This window comes from Dermochelys coriacea, chromosome 22 (assembly GCF_009764565.3).
Source record: "Dermochelys coriacea isolate rDerCor1 chromosome 22, rDerCor1.pri.v4, whole genome shotgun sequence".
NCBI classification, from domain to species: Eukaryota; Metazoa; Chordata; order Testudines; family Dermochelyidae; genus Dermochelys; species Dermochelys coriacea.
The window spans coordinates 11,528,458-11,549,936 of record NC_050089.1 but is presented as its reverse complement, the minus strand read 5'-3'; the positions used below and the strand labels follow the sequence as shown (position 1 = coordinate 11,549,936).

Genomic DNA, 21,479 nt, shown 5'->3' with positions numbered 1-21,479 from the left:
TTTCTTTCTCCTTGGAGGGCAGCAGAGGAAAGAGGGCGGGATGCCTACTAGGAGGGGAAAGGGAATTCTGAATCTCATGAAGAAGTCTGCGGGCTTGTCTGCATGGTGAGTGAGCTCGTGGCAAGCCAGCATTCTACAGCACGCTGGCTTCCCACGCACTAACTCGCCCCGTGGACTGTGCAGTACGTCAAAGCGCACTAGCGTGGCCAGTTAGTGCGCTGTAGATCCACAGGACTGGTCGCTCACTACCTTGCCGGGTAGACAAGCCCCACTACTTAATCAGCTGTGTAAGGCAGAGGAGTCTGGTCAGCTGCCTCCACTTCCTGTATCCTGTTGTCCTGACGCCTGAGCGATCACTGCCAGGTTTGGGGGAGCAACTGAACTCATACAGCTTGCGTGTAAAACAGTTCTGAGAACAGAGACATCAGGACAAATGTCCACTCTGGCTATCCAGAGAAATTAACTCTCTTCCTAGGAGGCTCAAGTGATTGCAGAGTCTTACTGTCACTTGAGCAGAGAGAAGGAGAAAGGTTCATCTAATGGGGCACTGCATTCGCTTGGCTTTTAGCGAGTGGCTTCCTGGGGTTGTCATCAGGCTTGGTACCATCGAGTGATAAGTCTAAGGACATTTACAGAGCCAGAGTTAATCCAGCACCATGTCATTAATAGGAAACTGCACACTGTTTACTCTGGGAGTATTCTGCACTGTGGTGTCAATGGTTTTATGGACCAGTCCTTTTTGCACTGATCATTCATAGCTAAGTTATCTCCCTAAGCCCCCTGTTGAAAGAATCAAACTTCCTCCCAGACCCCATCCTCTGCACATTACATACCCACAGGGACATGTGTACGTGCTCGCACGCACACACACACACACACACCCACCACGTTCAGAATATAACGATCAATCATGAACAACGTGGTCCCAGCGGATGATTTTCAAATCGGTCCTTGAGATTCAGGTGTGTAACAGCCTTCCCAAAGCAAGATCCTTCTCAGTTGGGGTATCTCTCTGGTGAAGCAGCTGTCTGAGGGTATGTTTACACTGCAGCTGGGAGCAGGTGTCCCATGACGGGTGGAGAGATGTGCTAGCTCTGCTCAAGCTAGTGTGCTAAAAATAGCAACATAGCCAGAGGGGCAGCATGACCTCGCCATCTGAGGATAGGGGGTGCTGGAACAAGGTTTATAGTGCAGGTGCTGAGAGCCCTTGAACCAAACTGTAAACCCTGGATGTGATGGAAACCACTTTCAAGCCAGGGTGCGGCAGCACCTGTAGTTCCAGCACCAATGCATGTGTACAAACCTGCATGGCGCCCCGGGTGTGTACTGGGGTGGCTAGTCCAAGATGCTGCCTGGGCTACCTACCCACAGCTGTGCTGCTATTTTCTCTCTACCCTGGCTGGGAAGCAGGCTCCCAACTGCTTTGCAGGCATATCCTAAGTGGAGACAGTTGAGCATTCAGTACAGGGTCATGTCTTCAGGGCAGGAGCCATTTGTGAACCAGGAAGGAGCTGAGGTTTTAATTCAGGGTCCTTTCGGCACAGCACAGAACAGACCTGCCCGCTTGCCCTGGTTGTAAATCAGGCATCTCAACATTTCTGCTTTCCTCTTCAGTCAGCTCTTTTGGGATGTCTTTTCTGATGGGGGGGGGACCACAGCTGCATTAGGGATTTAACTCTTTGTTAACCAGAATGAACGATCCGTTGTCATAGAGAACTGCTCTCCCGCAGCAGGAAAGGGAGAGAAAATGGCTTGAAGGTGACATGAATAACTGGTTTCATTCACTCTCAAAATCCACTCTTGTCTCTCCTGCTCCCCTTTTATACCAGGTTTTCCCAAGCAAAGGCCATGCCACTTGTGTAAGGGAGCGATATGGGAAATGGAGAGTTTGCAGCTTTTCTTTTGGGTCTAGGAGTCTCTCCAGAGGCTGCTGTTTGACAGCTGGGAACACACAATAAGCTGGGCTGAAGAGTAGTGGGCATCTGGGGTAGTTGGAGGCCTGCTGGGTTTGTAGCTGGTTTGAGACGAGTTGCATAGAAATGTAACTATACAGAGTTGCATCCTGCTGGAGCACTTCTAAACTGGAGCGAAGCCCACAGGCATCAGGGCTGGAAAAGCTCCTGGGTCAGAGAGCAGGTTAAAGGAAACTCAAATGTCACCAGGAGGAGGTTCATGTGGTTAAGATAACTGGACTGGGACTTTGGAGACCTGGATTCAATTCCCTGCTCTGCCACACACTCCCTTTCTGACCTTGGACATGTCTCTTAATCTCAGTGAACTTCAGTTCTCCTCTCTGTAAAAGGGGGACAACCCTTCCCTACCTCTGAGAGGTGTTGTGCGGATGTCCTCATGGATGTCTGTGAGGTGCTTGGGTACGACAGAACTATGGAGGCTATGTACTTACCTAGGCCGATAGATGGCGTTCCACAAGGCTTAGGACGTTGAAGTGGATGGGGATACCCAGCATCGGAGCAGGGCTAGGATTGGTTAACAAGGATAATCAATGCACACAGGTGGCATTTGCAGTAGAGTGAGTGACCCTGGGCTCACAGCTAGAAGGTGTGATACATGGATTTTACAAGCACTCAGTTTGAACATAGCTCTGCTTCTGTGAAGTCAGTTCATTTGGTTGAGACCAGCATTAAGCCAATACTGAGACCAATTGAAAATCCACCCCAGAATGGGATCCTGCAGGGCTTACAGCTGGATTCAAGCATCATGGATGAGGACAAGTGTTTCTGGGAGTAGTTCCAGAGCACTGCTAGGTTAGGGGTGTGGTTGCTGGTTAGCCTGCTGGTTGCTTTTTGTCTCCTTTCATCCTCTCAGGATATATTTTCAGCCCAGGTGCTGAGTTGTTTCTGACCCTCTGTCTGATTGTGGTGTTCCTGTATAGGCCCAGATGCTACTTGTCTCATGGAAGCCGAGTGGTCCTACGCTGACCACTGAAGACTTAACTTCAGGGATGGGATCCGCCTGAGCGTGGTGGTCCCCTTTCTGTTTCTGTTGGGCTGTATCTTGGAAAAGGAGTTTTACCTGAGTAAGGACGGAGTCAACACTCGATAAGGACTTAAGGACTTGGCACATGCTGACCCCCCTACACTTGACAGTTGAAGGGAAAATGCTGCATCCATTTAAGTCAGTGACAAAGCTCTTCTTGGGATTTCACTGTGAGATTTTCAAAGCATTAAAGTTTTGGGGAATAGGGTGTCCAAATCCCGTAGGAAGCTTTGAAAATCTCAGCCAGCCTTTATAACAAACTCAAATCCCTTCTGAAAATATGATTCACTCCTCACAACCCATGGTAGGAGGTAAGGGTTATCATCTCCATTTTGCAAATGGGGAAACTGAGGCAAAGACGGTAAGTGAGTTGCTCAAAGCCACAGGGGGAGTTGGCCTCAGACTCGAGCACCTTAAGGGCTGCGGTCTCCCAATGTGTTCTGACCATTTAAGTATGCCTGCCCTAGAGCTCTCATTCAGTGCATGAGCAAAGAGAGGAAGAATAGTCTAATGGTGAGGGTGTAAGCCCGGGACATGAAAGTCCTGGGTTTGCTACCCTGTGCCCAGCAATCTTTCTTTACAAATCCCTATTCAAACTGCATGAAAGATCCCAGGCCCTTGGGCTGATCTCCAGCTACCATGACCCAGCTAGGAAGATTAGAGATTTTGGCAGAAAAGTTGCAAAGTTGGAAAGTTGGAATTTGTCTCTGTGGTGTCTGTTGGCCCCAGGTTATTTTCTCTCCCCTGCGGCCCACAGCTGCTGAGCCTCTCAGGAGTTGGTCTTTTACTGTGAGCAAGGGAAACTCGGAGCTGCCCGTTCTCTCCCACCCCCTCAGGAGCGTGACATTTCATCTTAGCCACGCTGCAGCACTGTGCCTCTAATTGGATACTGCTTGGCGTTCAACCATTCATCAAACACGCGTTTCTGGTTTGAAGTTTTTTTGTGCCTCTTATGCTACAGCCAAGATTAAAAGCTTCACTCTTACAAATAAATCCCTTCTACATGTAACATCAGGAACTTGGTTCGTGTTTTGGATCTTCTTTGCTGGGAGATTGCATGTTTGTTTATTTATTATTGCTGCAGGCTTCTCTGTTGCTCCATAGATTGCATGAATGCACAATAACCCATGTGCTCTGATATGTAGCTTCCTACTCTTGCATGCATGCACTCTTAACTCTTGCGCTTTCAAGTGCAGGTTCTCACTTGAGCGAGCATGTGGATTAGTGTGGATGTTTTTGTGCTCTCACATTTCATGTTTACACATGTGCTCTCTCACATACGTTGCTATTGTTGCACGAGTGTGCGATATCTCAGACTTCCTCGTGCATGTTCCCTCTTGCATGCTTACACACCTGTTCTCTTGTGTATGTTCTTATCCTTGCACATTAGCCCGGTCGCTTCACCTGCTCTCTTGAGCACATTCTTGCTCTTTCATGCTAACGGCTGTGCTCTCTCAAAAGCATTATCCACATGCTCTCTTGTGCATATTCTTAGTCTGGCATACTGCCCTCTTTCACATGCACTCTCGAATGTACTCTCCAACTCTCCTAGAAGTGCGCACTTATACAGAGAAATTCCTGCTGAAATACAACATACAAACCGGCCTAGCCTGCAGGTGTTTTAGAGAGTGATTCCCAACTGGCCTGTTCCTTAACTCAGACAAAAGACTCATTGAGCATCAATTAAATATATCAAGATAATCTCTGGGCAAGAGATGGAAGTTTAATCTATTTATTTCACTTCCAGTTCTGACAGACATGAAAAGAAGCAAACCCAGTCTTTTGGCCATAAATTGCCTCTCTTAGGTGGCCTTGGTAGAAGCCACTCCACTTCTTTTTTGACTCTGCTAGAGATGTAAGTGAAATAGATAGATTAATCTTCCTTCTCTTGCCCAGAGAGCATTTTGATACGTTTAAGAATGGTGTGGTTGGGTTTCTTTTTTGTTACTTTTAAAAAAAAAACTCCACTGGAATGTTCTCAGATCTGATTCATACAGTAGAACACACTTTATGCAAAGAGTGAACAAGCAAGGAGGAATTCCAACTACCAGTAAACAAGATTTTTTGTTTGTTGTTGTTGCTTTTAAGAGATGGTCAAAATGTATCCATCAAAATGTTTACCAGTGGAAAATGACTTTTCAGTTAGATGAAAATTTGTTGGAAAAATATCTGTTTTCCTCCAAAAGTCTTAGGCTTTTATTGAAAAACTGACTCCCCCAAAATTGACCAATTGTCATTTTTTGTCAACCAAAACTGTTTTGTGTTTAAACTAAAAAAAAAATTTCAGTTGCTGTAAACCAAAAAAAGAAATGCTAATTGGTGGCTCACAACATACATTTGGGGAGTTTTCAATAGAAACTTGGAAAAAGTTTGACCAAACCTGGAGGGAAGTGCATTATATTAAAATTCGTCATGCGGGGGAAGTCATTTCCTGAGCCCCTCTAATGCTTTTGTGATCTTGTGGAACCCGTTGTACCAAGGAGACACCATGGTCAGGCCTTTCTCAAAGGATCTCTATCTACCATCACATTAAAGCTGAGGTCCTAGAAATGTCTGTCACCTTGTATGCCCCTATCATGCTCGAATGAGAGATGCTCAAGTGACGCTCTCATTCCTCCCATGCATTGTGTGTTGTATCGCCTTGAACTAATATAAACGGAAGTGATATTGACATGCAGCTGCATATTGTAGGGAGAAACTTGGTGCATAGTTAGCACTTTTACATCCCACTTTATCTCAAAGTGCTTTAGAGATATTACGTCTCTTGACTCCGCGTATGAAGTATTAGACCAGATTTATAGATGGGGATACTCAGGAACAGTGCGATATAGGGGTATGTCTACACAGAATTTAAATATTAAAGTACGCTCCCTCTGGTATTACTGTTGCCTGGTACTCCCCTGTGTGGTGTCAATAACCACGAGCTCTCTCTGTTGACTGTCTCTGGAGAGCAAGTGAGCAGGGGTGCTCGGACAGCCTGCCTCTACTGGGAATAACACAGTGAAGGCAGGGAGCTGGCACCCTGGAAATATCCCAGTCACCAGGGAACGAGACACGGGTCTCCGTCCAAAAGGCAATGGCTGGGGAGCTGGAAGGCTGAACTTGGCTGCTTGGCTGTACCACTGAGGGGAAATACAGGTGCAGTTGCCCTAAACTGTGACGGTTTGTACAGCTTATGCTGCAGCAGCTTTCTTGCTGTTGTTACTGGAGCCATCTAGACCAGAGCTAGCCTGGGTAGGTCTACACATGCTGCAGTCACGCCTCTGAATTCAGTTTAGACATGGCCTAAGATTCAGCTCTTTGGGATTGGCTTTGTCTTTTGCTGTATGTCTGAACAACACCTAGCATGGTGGGGCTCCAATCTGATTGGAGCCTCTAGGCACTACCATGATACAATTAATAATTATTTCATACATTGCACGGATTAGGGCCTGGTCTGTATGAGGGTTGGAAATCTCCAGGGCAAGGTGAATGAAAGGGGTGTTAATGAATCAGTAGGTGTCGTTCTTCCCTCTGAGTACTTAGGCAGTGGCATGAGGGGATGATGTGCTATTGGAGGTGCAAGCCCCTCTGAGTTGATATAAAACCAGCATCTTGACTGCTTGTTGTCATCAAAGATCCCATGGCTCTTTTTGTAAGAGTGGGGGTTGTTAGCTCCAGTGCCCTGACTTAATTCCATTTCGGGTGATTTTGATTATGCTCACCTAATACTACTACTTGTTATACACATACCCCCCTCACACACTCACTCACTCTAGGGTAGCCGTGCAGAATGGCTGTTGCAATATCCTCCAGAGGTTGCTTCGTTGAAGTGATGACCTGCAAAGTACTCAGGGTCCTTCTGCTAGATAAATGCGACAATAGGAAAGCACCAGCTTAGTTGACAGCTGGTGAGGGGATGTGTGAGGCCAGGGTGCTGAGGAGGGAGAAGATGGGGGAGGTGTGTGGGGAGGAGGGAGGGTTAGGATTGACTGAAGAGGATTTTTAGAGTCAGACTTAACCAGAAGCTGTATCCAAGTTACGCTGCTGTCAGCCTGGTAATTCTCATTATCAGCATATTTAAAGCAGTTAAATATGTCAAGATTTTACAGCTCTATAAGTCAGAGGAGCAGTGAGTGTGCACGCAGCACCCGCCCTTGTTCAATGGTAACTCCAGACCCCCCTCAGCTGGGAATGAATTTGCTTTCTTTCCTTTTCTCTGCTGAGGTGCCACCGCTGCACCTGTCGTCCTCCTCTAGCCTTCTCCTGGCCTTTTACTTGAAGGGACCAGCGTAAAACAAATGTGTATCTGAAATGGGGATGGCTTCCTGGGCTCTTCATAGCAGTTTGAGATCACGGGGCTTAAACTTTCATTGTTTGTTCACAAAGATAAATCCCGAGCAGTTCAAAAAATGATAGGTTTCAGAGTAGCAGCCGTGTTAGTCTGTATTCGCAAAAAAGAAAAGGAGTACTTGTGGCACCTTAGAGACTAACAAATTTATTTGAGCATAAGCTTTCGTGAGCTACAGCTACATCGAATGCATCCGATGAAGTGAGCTGTAGCTCACAAAAGCTTATGCTCAAATAAATTTGTTAGTCTCTAAGGTGCCACAAGTACTCCTTTTAAAAAAAAATGATGAAACCTTAGGATTTTAGCTTTTTTTTTTTTTTAAACATTAAAGGAAAAATTTTCAAGTGGCCCAGCCACAGGTGGAGAGCTTCAGAGAAGAGTGATGGTGCCAGCACCGAGGGCGGGGCAAACTGAAGCAAGGAAGTGTTGTAAGGGCTAGATTGGCCCAGCTCATGATAAGGCATGGTAGGTCGGTGCCCCACTACATGGAGGCACAGGAAGGACCCAGGCCTCGGAGGCACATCCTGGGCTTCTTGGCTCCATGGTGGCAGGGAGTAATTTGTGCTACTTCTTAAAGGCGTAGGGAGGCAGTGGGAGCTAGTGAATAGCTCACTGACCTAGGACTCAGGAAACTTGTGTGATGGGATCCCCGGGGTGTAGCGTGGGACCACTGTGCCCCCTCAACTCTCCAGCCTGGGCTGTCTCTCACGACGCCTTGCTGGTGACCAGCAGCAAACCCCTCCAGGTGCTGTGATCACTCAGCACAACCGCATGTGGACCCCCACAGCCAGCTAGGTTGCGTGAATGCTCCCAGAGCCACTCATGAATCATACCCAGAAAGGCACCAGAGCCAACCCCCCAGCCCCCTGCCTCATATCTCAGGAATATACCGTCTTGCACTACTGAAGGCAAGCACTGCAGATTTATTAATTGGTTCACCACTTCATCAATGGAAAGTGGATGTACATCAGCCTTTGCAAACTTGAGCAGATTTGCCACACACTTCAGGCAAACTCACTGGTAAAGATAAACAGTAAAGCACATTTATTGATTACAAAAGATAGATTTTAAGTGATATATTAAGTGATGGGCAAAAAGTCAAAATAAGTTACCAAAATAAAATATAAGCCCGCAGTCTAAACTCTCAACCCTATTAGACTGGGCAACAACTAGAATAAGCAGTTTTTCTCACCCCACTGGATGTTGCAGTTCATAATACGTAGGTTTCACCCTTGAAACCTGGGCCCAACACCCTCCCCACGAATACATTGCTAGGTAGGGAATCCCTCCCTTGCCCCTGCAGGTGACCAGCTGAAACCCTGAAGCATGAGCTATTAGGAACATATTGATCTCATCACCACAGTATCTGAGCTATAGCTTCAACCGCTCCTCCTCCTCCAGCTCTGCATAGAGGGTATGTCTCCAGTGCTCCTCTTGCAGCCACCTGGAAAATGCTGAGTACCCCAGCCTAGCTATCTCAGGTTACTTGGCCCCCATCATGGTATTTGAGCACCTCACAATCTTGAGCATCTCACACCTCATGTTCGAACGCCTCTGTGCAGAGGCAGTTATACCTGTAAAAAGGGGTGTGATGTTTCCCCCCACTCTCCTAATCAACACAGCTAGGTGTGTGTGTGTGCGTGTGTTGGGGGGGAAAGGGGCTGGGGAAATTAAAACAAACAAAACAACGCTGTAGGGCAGGGGGAAAATTCCATTTCATGTTTCAGCCCAACACGTATTTATCTTTCATATCATCTTCCGCTGCATATCATCTTCTCCAGTGCTGAGATACGCTAAGTGAATGACCCTTCCTGCAGCTATGTCTTCACTATGGTGTGACAGAGAGAGAGAGAGAGAGAGAGGTGCTTTTATCCTGCTGACGCTTGGGGAAGAAGATACCACCCAACTGTGTCTCACCTCAGATGAGTTAATACCTGACAAGCCACAGTGCAAATACTTTTTTTCCACCAAATAGTTTTTTCCACCAAATGCATCCGATGAAGTGAGCTGTAGCTCACGAAAGCTTATGCTCTAATAAATTTGTTAGTCTCTAAGGTGCCACAAGTACTCCTTTTCTTTTTGCGAATACAGACTAACGCAGCTGCTTCTCTGAAACCAGTGCAAATACTGTGATGATAATGCAGGGAGAGGAACCACAGGGCAACTGTGTAGGTTGATAAAGGGGTAAAGTACGATCTTTAGTGTGTTCCCTTAAATATACATTGTTGACAAAATCTAAAAGGAGCTATGTTATTACAGAAACAGAGAAAATGCCAGCCTGGATCAGCACAGTTCTCCATCCAGTTCAATACCAGCTGTTTCAGAAAATGATGTAAGAAGGCCTCCTTTTTGGGATAACTAGGGAATGTTCCTTCCTTACCTGCATTGGGTAGAATTCAGTGTGTGCCCTGAAGCATGAGGGTTGAGATCCCATTCAAAATTATTCGATTCTTGTAATCCTTACTATTATAATTCTCCATATTCTTGTTAGTCATATACATGTCACATCTTTTTTTGAATCCTGCTAAGCTCTTGCTTCTGATGATACCTAGTAGCAATGAGTTCCACAGGTGAATTGTGTGTTTTGTGTGGGTGTGATGGGGGAGAATGTATTTCCTTGTATCAGTTTTAAATTTTAGTTGCACTGAACGTGTCTTTGGGTGGTTTGTAACTCTTCCAAAAATGTATATAAAACCAACTCCACACAATATATATAAAACCAGCCCCACGCAATAAAACCCAGCTACGCCCAACTGTTGGATTTTGATTCAGATCCTTTCCCTCTTGTCAGTTTCATTTAAATCTGAACCTCTCCACAGATGAAGCTTTGCAAAGGGAAATCACTCACTGTGTCTGTCAAAAGAATGAAAAAGACCCCGTTATGTTGTTTGCTGATTTTTCCTGACAATTTTTCAAAATTCCTCCTTGTTCTGCAGCTGCTAATTTGTTATTTCAGCTGTGAGAGTCACAGTAGCTTTGCTCAAATTGCATTTCCTCGCTGTTTGTCAGACTTCCTCTGGTGACGCACCAAGATCCAGCATGACCACAGCCATGTTTGGGCTGGAGGCTGCCTCTCCAGGTGCATCGAGAAAATTAAAGCCATCTCCAAGTATCAGAGCTACTGCTGGTTTTCAAGGGAGCCTGCAGACGGTGGGCTGGGGTTTTGTTTTCCAATAGGAGGAACAAAAGCTTTCATGGAGAAGGCATGCCTGGTTCCTGATATCTACTCTTAAACCACTACAGCGGCGCTGCTGTCATGCTTCAGTGTAGACACTACCTTTGCAGGCGAAGCAGCGAGGTCCATGGAAGAATTCTGCTGTCGTCCTAGTACTGTCTACGGCGGGGGTTGGGTCATCATTGCAATATTTCTCAAGGTATAGATATAACTATGCCAATGTAAGTTCCCAGTGTAGACCAGAGCTGGGAGGCTGGGTGAACAGAAACATTGATGCAGGAGGTAAATTTGGTTCCCCATCGTGCTGAAGTGCAGTTTTCAGGAGTGTTCTCTGCCGCACTGATAGACGGAGCTATGTGGAAGATGCACCTGCTTTTTCAGAGTTATCTTTCCCACCAGACAGAAGCAGCGGTAGAAAAGACATACATGCTTTCTGTGGTTTAACAGTTTATTCTCCCTCTGGCTTTTGCTGTGATGAGTAAGAAATACCCTACAGAAATCTCTCTGTGTCAGAAAGATGCTATAACATACACAGGAAAGTGTATTGGTAGTAAAATAAAAGAGAGCACATTAAATGTGTGGAAGTAGTTTCAGGAGCAGCTGCTAACTCTGAGATGTGAACCTTATGTAAAAATTTCTAAACACCCCATCAGCACAGTCTCTCTTAATTTCATCCTCCTGAAGTTTCATAGCTGAAGTCCCAGATTTTTAAAGGTATCTAGGCTTTGCTGCACTCAGTGTTGCAATGCCTAACTGATTTAGAAGCCTAACTCTCAGGTTGAAGAGGGATTGAGGTACTTAGGAGCCAAATCCCATAACCAATGGGATTTAGATTCCTAAGGGCCTAAATCACTTTTGAAAGAGATATGGGCTCCTAAATCATTCAGGCATTGCAACTCTCAGTGTAGAAATGCCTAAATGCCTTTAAAACTCAAGCCTAAAATGTTTACAGCAAAAACTACACTTTTTTCCTGTCCTGAGAGTAGCCAAAGATTTTAGATCATTTACTGCTATAAGTGATTTATGAGACACATCTTGCATCTGTCCTCTCTCTATCTGGCAGGGTCATATTCTTAAGGATGTTGGAGTATCGTGACCTAAAACAATAGCAGATGCTCTGTGCTTCAAACAGCGATCTGCTTTCCAGGGTAGTTTATAGTTTTGGAATGTCTTCAGTGCTACAGATAGAAGCTTTTGCAAAGTAGGTACATGCGGCTTCCCTGCAAACCTGCTGGCTTGGGAAAGGCCTCAGGACCACGGACAGAGACTCTAACAAAGGCCATCTGTCTCTTTCTAGGAAGCTTGCAGGTCATGTCCTCCTTGGACAGAAGGATTAGTGCAGCCATTTATTGTATGCCTTCCCTTTTCCTCTTCTTGCTCAATTGAGAAAAGACGATCAGAACAATTCTGAAGGCATTCCCCCCCCCCATTTGCCATAGATGGGAATTTATTTCCCCCCTCTCCTTTGCTGTGGAAGCTTCTCTGTGTTATTAGGATGGATATCCTCTTAGTAGGTGAGTGTGTGGTTTGTTAACAAATGCCCCACCCCAGCCCTGAAGCCTTCTATCAAGCAAATTTGTGTGGAAGGTGTATTTCATGGCAGTAAAGTGCAGGTGCATGGGAGAGAGTGTAACAGCCTGAGGCTAAGCCAGCGCTGATTACAAGATGAGTCCCACCTGTGGGGAAGCAGGTAATTCAGCTATTAAAACGGGCTGCAGCGTGGTGTGGTGAAGAGACGCTCCAGAATCAGAACACACTAATAGGTGAAGGAAGCAGGGCAGAAGGCTGAGCTCCAGCCAGAGCAAACTGACTGAGAAAGAGTCCTGGAGGTGGCTGAGGAACCGGAGTGAGGTATAAACTGTCGAGTCAGGATGTCGGATTCGATGTTGAGGATGCATTGAGGATCGCTTGGATTGTTTGTGACCAAGGACTTTAGCTGCTAGTAAAACGGCCCCGGGAAGGGGTGCTGGGAGCCACAACAGGAGCGATATGGAAGTGCTCGGAAGGGGGGCTAATAGGGACAGGGTGCTCAGTAACTGGCCGCACTGCTACAGAGAGAGAGACAAGGAAGTGAGCATGGCGGGAGAACGGGGAACTTTTCAGCTCAGGCAAAAGGAACTTCCCAGTGCAGGGAAGCGGAGAGCAGTGCTTGCTACCTTTTTGTGTCTCAATTAAGTGAACGAGCGAGTGAATTTTGAGCAGGGGAGGGAGGTGGGCTCGGGAAGGCTGGGAGGAAAGGGCAGCTCTAACAATCCGCTGCAGGCACCTCGCAAGGCTCTCTTTTTGCCTTCCTAAATGGCAGTGCGACACCCTGGTGATGTATGACTAAGAGGTTCTTGCTGCTTTTCTGTCTGCTCCTAACCTTCTGTTGCATGGATCTAGCAATGGGAGTGGGGTGGGGTGGGGGGGAAGGGTTCTTGTGTTGCTTTCTCTGGGCACGTCAAAGCCTATGATCCAGATGGGGGATGTGTGTGCGCAGAGGGTGGGGGGTGATTGCTCAGCGTCTGCCATTTGGCAAACGCCAATGTACCTTTCTCTCCCTGCCAGCTGTTCCTCGGGTTCACGCGAGCAATCAAAACGCTGGGAAGTTGTTCCTAGCTGTGGATAAGTGTTGGGTGACCACAGCCTCCCTCTGTGCTCCACATTCTAGGTAATTACAACCCTGCTGGTCTTGTAACCATGCCCAGCACGTGCCGTGTTTATCGTTCAGCTTTTAACTATGAGCTCCAGGCTGGTGAGGCTGAGGCAGCAGCTTCCCCATGGCTCCTGCATTCTGCCCTTTCACCACACCCAGGTGGCATTTGGCTGCAAGCCGTGGAGGGGGCCTGGAGGTCACCGCCGTAGGGCCAATGACCTGAGTCTCCCCCAGATCTCTGCTGCTGTTTGTTCAGTCAGCAAGGATGCAGATCCAGAAGCCACCGCTGCACACCTGTGCTCTTGGGGAGCTGTAAAATGAATCCCCGCCTGTTCGTTAATGATCCCATGCAACTGTTTTCAAGAAAGGGGGAATGATAACCTAGTAGATTGAGCACTGGACTGGGACTCAGGAGATCTAGGTTAGAGTCTGAGCTCTGGCACTGTCCTGCTGAGTGACCAAGGCAAGTTGTTTCATTGCTCTATTCCTTAGTTTTCCCATCTGTAAAATGGGGATAACTAAACTGCCCTCCTTTTGTAAATCACTTTGAGGACTACTGATGGAAAGTGCTATATAGGAGCTAGGCATCTCAGCCAATTTCCAGTGTGGATACTTTTTAACTGAATTCCCACCGCCGCTTCGATTGGCTGTGACAACCTTCTTCATACCCTGCCCTCATCTAAGTGTCATGCACCATTAACATACCGGTGTGTTCTTCCCCAGAGGTGGCTGCATTTCTGTGGTGGATGAAAAGTGTTAGCTGTGACTAGCTGGCACGTTGGATTGTTTGCCAAAGTCCTTTGGGAATGAGAAACATATAAGCTGTTATTAAGGAGGGAATGATACATAGCTGGGGAGATAGTCATAGGCTAAGCAGCTCCATCTTGCCACTTTCTCCATCAGGGGAGCTGGGACAGCACCTTGATAGAGGGATTTGGTTTTTCACTCTTCATCATGTTTTGCGACATGGCTATTGTTGCATCCCTGACAAGCCCAATTTGCTTCCATGTTAGCACTCTTGATCCCTTACATTCCATTTAACAAACACTGACAGGTCTGAAACGTTCCCTGGGACTGAATCATGCAACGATGGCCTGCTGGTTCCTAGAGGTCTGCTTCCCAAATGCTACTGATAGCCGGCAATGTGAAGGCTGGGAAGGAAGACGAGTTGCAGGCCATGGAAGAAGAGAGTGAGCGAGAGAGAGAGGTTGGATTGGTGCGGGCAGGAGAGTGGATCGGAACTCAGGTGACATGTTAACGATGCCAGTGCAGTGAAGAAGCTTCCAAAACTTCTGCTAGTTTCCAGTACAATATATCTTGTGATTGGTTGCTCTTTGGAACAAACTGGCAGCTGAAGTGTCAGTGGCTGGGAGACTGCAGCAGGGTTGTAGTGGGGGAACTAGCAATTGCCAAGTTTCTTTACTGCATCTCAGACAGAAAAGGTATTTAGAGTCTCTCTCTCGGTCATACAGAGGGAGTGGGCGAGAAGGAAGGCAAATACCAGTCTGGCATCCTGTGCAGGGAATGAGGGGGTTGCTCATAGCATCACTGCATCTGAATTGAGGAAGCAGTGCAAGAAGGGAGCTTAGAGAAAAATAACAGGGCTTCTCAAGTATCTTTAGATCCAGTCCTGCAAGGTTCTGGATGCCGTCAGAGTCTATGAGAGTTATAGGTTCTCCTTGTTTCTCAGGATCTTGTTTTATTTTCATTCAGAATAGGCGTAAGAAACTGTGTGTGCGCGCGTGTCTGTAGCGTGGCAAGAGCGAGCTAGTTCCACACGTCTGGCTTTAATACCAGTTAGAGTAAAATTGACTTGATCCTGCTGTTTTTTGTCAATAACCTGGAAAGTTTTGAAATAAAATCTGCAAAATGCTCAAAGGATACGTTGCTCCACAGTCTGATTGTGCTGTTGCAAATACTTCTAAGGAACAAGGTTACCGTACGCTTAGCATTTGAGGGCTCTCTGATCCCCGCTAGTGTTCTGCTGCGATCACCAAAACAAAACAAAAAATCCTTAAGGATGGAGTTTCAGAAGGGGAGCAGTGATTATATGGGCCCAGGGTTCTGGGAGACCCACATGAGGTACCTTAAAAGGGTCTGATTTTCAGAATGTGCTGGCCACCTGCCTTCTGCAAATCTCAGACCCTTTATAATGTTTCACACCAAGTACCCAAACACTGAGGGTGTGGGCTTCAGTGATTTGGGGTTCCTTAAAGGAAGCTAGGTGCCTGAATACCTTGTAGGATCTGGGCCTAAGTCTCTTCTGAAAATCCTGTCCCCTGTTTGCAAATAAGAGGGTTTGAATGGAATGAGAGGAAGGATGGTCCAGTGGTTAGGGTCACTAGCCAGCGACCTGGATTCAATTCCCTCCTCTGCCACAGGATTCCTTTTAGACCCTGGGTAAGTCATGTTGTCTCTTTCTGCCTCACTTCCCTATCTTTAAAATGGGAATAATAGCTCACAGGTGTGTGATAAGGTGTGATATAAGGTAGTTTATTTCCCACTTCCCCATTCTCTTACGTTATGCCTTTCATCAGTAGATCTCAAAGTGCTTCACGATCTTTAATGTGTTTCTCCTCCCAACTGTCCTGGGAGGTAGGGCAGGAATGTTATCCTCATTTTATAGAAGAGAAACTGAGTCACGGAGCAGCTAAGGGACTTGCCTGTGGTCACACAGGAAGTCTGTGGCAGAGCAGGAAATTGCTAGCTAGCATGGTAAGAATCAGCTCCCGGTATTATGAAATTACTAGCCAAAAGTTTTGTCTTTTCTCTGGCAAAACTCTCCATGATTTCAAACGCAGATTCAAAATTTTGCCTCTGTCCAGACTTCAGAATTTGTCCCTATGCATTAGAGAAATCAGATGATAAGAAATATATTCCCCAGTGGGTTGGAGGAGGGTCAAATGAATGACTAGATGGAATACTCAAAGTCGGTATTTTAAGGGCATTTTTGCCAATGGAAATAAATTCATCAGCGCAAGGGACAGTAGTTTCGTCTATAAGCTATAATCTCTCTTTGGATGTTAATGAGGCCTGTTAAAAACACCTCTTCTCTAATAGATTCATAGATACTAAGGTCAGAAGGGACCATTCTGATCATCTAGTCCAACCTCCTGCACAGCGCAGGCCACAGAATCTCACCCACCCACTCCTACGAAAAATCTCACCTATGTCTGAGCTATTGAAGTCCTCAAATTGTGGTTTAAAGACTTCAAGGAACAGAGAATCCTCCAGCAAGTGACCCGTGCCCCATGCTACAGAGGAAGGCGAAAAACCTCCAGGGCCTCTCCAATCTGCCTTGGAGGAAAATTCCTTCCCGACCCCAAATATGGCAATCAGCTAAACCCTGAGCATATGGGCAAGATTCACCAGCCAGATACCACAGAAAATTCTTTCCTGAGTAACTCTGATCCCATCCATCTAATATCCCATCTCAGGGGATTAGGCCTATTTACCCTGAATATTTAAAGATCAAATGGTGCTGCCCGTTCAGTTACTAGAATGAGCCGCTTCCTCTGACTGACCCCGGCTCTTCCTGTACAGCTCCTCCTGCACAGCTCCAGCAGTAAGCGATACTCAGTGAGTCTCTGTCCGAGTGAGCAGTGATGCCCTCTAGTGGCTGTATGTGGAGAGTAGCTGTGAGACCTACTACTACTAGTGTTTACTGGAAAAGATGTCGTTTTGTTGAAGTGACAAGAGATCAGAGTGTGTGGAGCTGAGGAACCAGGGTTCTTTATCCTACTTTCCTCATGTTTGTGGCTAAGAGATGATATGGTAATTGTGTCTGGCTGCAGCAGATGGATTTGTTGTAAGAGCACTTGCTGCTTTGCAAAATGTTTGTGGAAATGTTGATTGTTTTCCTTTTTTCTGCCTTTTTCTTTCCCTTTAAAGTCCTGTTTCTGCTGGGAATGTGGAGGGGCAGTTCCTAATGATCATTGGGAATGATCTGAGACTTTTTTTTTTAAAAAAAAATTACATTTAGTTTTGCACTGTCATCACTGTATTCCCGTCCCCGCACTTCCTGGTTTTCATTTCTTGCCAGGATGACAGGCGAGAAGCACAGAATAGCAGGAGGGAGGAGGAAGTGCCCTGCAAATGCTGCCCTTGGGCGAATACCCTGGCCCCTTCTCCATGACACAAAGAGCTCTAAATACAGCTCCACTTCCTAGGGTTGGGCGTGATTTGGGTAGCTTATGTACGACTCTGTTGGGGCTTCTCATTCATCCCCACCCAATGAAGCCTGGTGGTCAGTAGTGGGACAGGGTCAGTGGATCCACTGCCACATGGAACGGCCATGAGTTACCCCACATGGAGTTGCTTAGAGGAGCAGTAGGGGCCGTTGAACAGCTTTGGATAGGGGAGCAGTCCTTCACCCCAGCCCCCGGGTGCTATGAAGGCTCATAGCAAGGCTGGCTGCAGAGGGTGGGATTTAGCCACAGCAATGAAGTACCTAAAGGCCTCCGCTCAGCAGAGCATTTAACGTGTGTGTTTCACTTTGAGCCTGTATTCAACTCTCATTGACTTCCCTGGGGCTTAATCAAGTGCTTAAAGTTAAGTTTGATACTTTGCTGAATCAGAGCCAAATTGTATCTCATCTAGGGTCCCCCAGCTGCAGTCTCAGGGTGGCCTGGGGGATGAGGTGTGCAGGAAAGGGGTGAAATTTGCAGTGGTTCCTTAGAAGGAACTCTGAGCACCTATGCACCTATTAGCACAGAGTGCTCAAATCACTACTGCTGGCTTTCCAGGTGGGGGTTTGCTGAGAGTTTGACAATCTCAGCTGGCTAGTTATTTGTACTGCGCTAGCTCCTAGAGTTTCTGTAATAGACAAGGGCCCCATTGGATTTAATGGTCATGCCAAGATGCACAATCCTGGAATCACTACTCAGCCACACAACAGATGCTGCGTCAGAATGAGCAATGCAAGCTTCCCCCGCACACCCTTGACCATGTGTGTCTGGACTTTGGTCCCTGTTTAAGGATGGGCATTCATTCCAGCCTCTGTGGCCCATTGAACTCTAGGTCACTCTGCTGGGAGTGCCAGCATGGGGGCCGTGTGGTTAGTGTCTTTTTCTTTTCCCACTGAGACACACCAACTGTCTCTCAGGTCTCTAAGCTGCCATCCGATGGTAACAACTTCCAGCCATTACCAAGCTGGGGTGGGTTTGAACTGGTGGCCTAAGGTAGATTAAAGTCAGAGATCTGGGGTGAATGTCTCCATGTCCCCTCGACCCAACAGTCCCTCACCTGGTGGTGAAGTGCTTGGAAATGTCTCCCGGAGATCAGTTCTCTGCTAAATCACTGCAGTGGGAACAGCTTAACTCTCTCATGAATTATCTGGCAGGGCTCAGCCCTGAACAGTGCAGATGCCTTCTTAGATCTGCACCGAGTTCAAAGCTGAAAGTCTCCCATCTCCACCCAGAGAGAAGTCAGAAAGCTTCTTGCTTGTGAACATGACCCTGGGTGCGTACGTGCTGTCAGCTCAGCTGCAGTGAATGGGTTTTGCTGAAGCCCTCAGAGGAAGGTTCTTATAGGAGATCACTGCCACCTTGGTCCTATTTTCCTTCCTTGTCCCTCATTTGTCATTTCACACCACTCCATCCCTCTGGCTGTCTGGCAGATCCCTGGATGCCAGAGCTATGAATCAGCAAAGGGTTCTGTTTTCCCTTCTATCCTGCTGCTCCTCTCCTTGGTCTCACCTATGCCATGTTTCCCCTCTCCTCCTCCACGCAGTCCTTCCTGCCCATCCCCTCATGAACAGTCTTTTCCTCATCGCTGCTCCAATCTTGCTGACCAGTGTCTTGTCCTGTTTAGACTGAAAATTCTTCAGGGCTGGGGCCATGTCTGATTCCACAAATCTAAAAACACCGTGTATGTTTTTGGATCTGTATGAATCTGGTTTTAAGGGTAACAAGATGACAAAGGAAAATTTTAAATCCTGTGTCCACGGGTTGTATGTAAATAAGTGCCTCTTGCTATATTAACAACCCGTGATCACCCTTCCCCTCTGCAAATGTCCCCTTTCCTCTCACCTCTGGTCACCGTGAGCTTCCTTTCCTCTCACCTCTGGTCACCGTGAGCTTTATGCAGTTCTGCAGCTGCCTCCCGGGATGGAAGGAAAACCACTATCAATAGTGCAACAGCCCCGTGCTATAGATCAGCAAAATGATCGTGATAGATTGTGACAGATAATTAGCACATCAGGCTTAATGATAGAAGCAAACCTCCCACCACCAGTTCAAGCGGAGGGCAATGGAGTCACCAGAGCTTTGCTCCCAAACCAGGGCTTGGAGCAGTGGAGTCATTGTAGCTTGGCTATGTCTGTTTTCTAGACAACAGCTTTTGAAAACATGTCTTTTGGCTTTGATGATCAGCAAGAGCCTCATGGCGTCTCTCCTTGCTTCCAGGATTGTGAGATTTTGCTCCATATTTCAGTGACCCTCGGAGAGATCGATATCTTCAAAGCTCTTCAAGGTGTTATTAAAATAGGGGGCAAAAAATCTCACAATCCTGGAAGCAAGGAGAGACGCCCTAAGGCACAAGGGCTTGTTCTTGATTTGTATATAATATACTATTTTTATAGGACTGGAAGGGACCTTCTGGATCATCAAGTCCAGTCCCCTGCTATCACGGGCATCCCCATCATATAATCCCATTCACAAATTTGTGAAGCTCCATCTTCAAACTACTTAGGTTGTTTGCCCCCACTGCTCCTCCAGAAACGTACTCTTCTGGTGGCTAGAAACCTTCGGATTTATTGCTGGCCAATTTATACCAGTTTGTTCTTGTTTTCAAATGCTGGCAAATAAGTTAGGGTGCCCTAGTCCAGTAGCTGGATGCTCGAATTGCGCCGTAGGTACCAATATGGGTATTTAGGGTTTAAAGTGCCAGTTTATATCAATGTTTTGCTCTGTGTTTCCAAGTGGCTCCCTCCACCACTCGTCTTTTAATGGAGTTAGTGGGTTGGATTTTGGAGGTGGGAACCTGGGCTATGAACCTGGGTGGGAATCTGGGTCAGGGAGTAGCAATCAGGGGAGTGGCTGGTGGGTCGGGGATGTATGGTTAGTGGATCTGGCTCCCTGTCATTCTTGCCCAATTTCCCTCTGGTTGGGGGAGGCAAGAGGAACTGTCCCTTCAATCTGGATGCTTCTGCAAGCAATGTTGGTTCCACAGCTGATGTTGCTAACACTACAACGTTCCTTCTTTGCAGAGTTATGTCATGCCCAGATCACCACAGGGCTCCATGAGGATTTATAGAAGATGCCCCGGGTCTTGGCGCCTCTGGTGCTCCTTCTGGTGTGGCTAATGAAGATCGCTGCCAGCCCCCACTCCCTGAGGATCGGTGAGTAAGAAACCTCCTGCACACGCCGGGTTTAATCACCCTTCCAAGGCACTTGTTGCTCCTGATGAAAATACAAAGCCCGAGTCCGCTATTGCTCGCTCTTGTCTTACTCCACACTTGGGCGCTTGGGAACGTAAAGCGAGGCTGCTGTTTAAACCTGTGATTTAGTCTCACAAACTCTCCATATCAAGCCAGCAGTCTAGTGAGCCAGGCCTCTGTAGCTACCTAGATTTAGCTCTCTGCTAGGGATGGTGCCGTCACTACAGGAGCATAAATCAAATGCAGCTTGTGGTGAGTATTCATGTTTGCACTGTTTTCCTCAAGTTACTGCTACCCTTTTATAGATAAATTTGTGGTGAAAGCCACCTAGGAAAGAAGAGCTATGGAATATAACTTGATTTTCCCTCGGCTTTCATGCTGAATGCTTCTGTAAGCGCTCTACACACAAACAACAAAAAGTCTTTCCACAGCAAAAAATACATATATTTTTTGTCCTCGCATTGGGGAGATTGAGAAACGTTGAACTGAAGTTGAATGCAGTTTAGCAGCATTGTAGAGCCATTACTATCTCCAAGACGTGTAATTCACAAGGGACCCGTGTTTATTCAGCCGTCCCTGTGTGTATTAAAAGGCGTTTGGGAAGCAGGGACCATCGGCATTTATTCGCTGCCCGTGTGGGTTAGAGAAAAGAAATGCAGCCAGAAACTCCGGTAATGAAACTTGCCTTGTATGGACACTTTGCTCTGCTGTTAAGAAAGGAAACAGCTTTCCCGCCTGCTGTCGCTGGAGCTGCATGCTGCTTTTATTAACTCTTTGTAGCAGATAAGAGGCTAATCTATTTTCTTCCCGGTTTGTGACACATGCAGGTGACAGCTAGAATAAACCCATTTCTCCGCTTTGCTAATAGAGCACGGCACAGCTGATAAATACGGCAAGGGCTGATCGTGCGCTGGCTGGGGTTGGGGTGAGGGATGTCTCCATTCGTGAGGTAACTGTACCTCTG

General features: G+C 46.8%; 1 protein-coding gene across 5 annotated transcripts in view; it reads left to right on the top strand.

Annotated features, from left to right (window-relative positions):
• Window positions 1-21,479, top strand: part of GRIK4 (glutamate ionotropic receptor kainate type subunit 4) — a 294,856-nt gene that overhangs the window by 81,767 nt on the left and 191,610 nt on the right. For 4 of the 5 annotated variants that reach the window (XR_006276691.1, XM_038380428.2, XM_043501059.1 and 1 more), the window contains exon 2: window positions 20,345-20,476. Coding sequence is in view for 4 of the 5 variants with exons in the window: in XM_038380428.2 (XP_038236356.1) it covers window positions 20,395-20,476 (82 nt within the window). In the remaining variant the exon portion in view is untranslated. Of the gene's footprint in view, window positions 1-12,221; window positions 12,354-20,344; window positions 20,477-21,479 lie in introns of those variants that run through there. The other variant, XM_038380426.2, reaches the window with a different exon arrangement.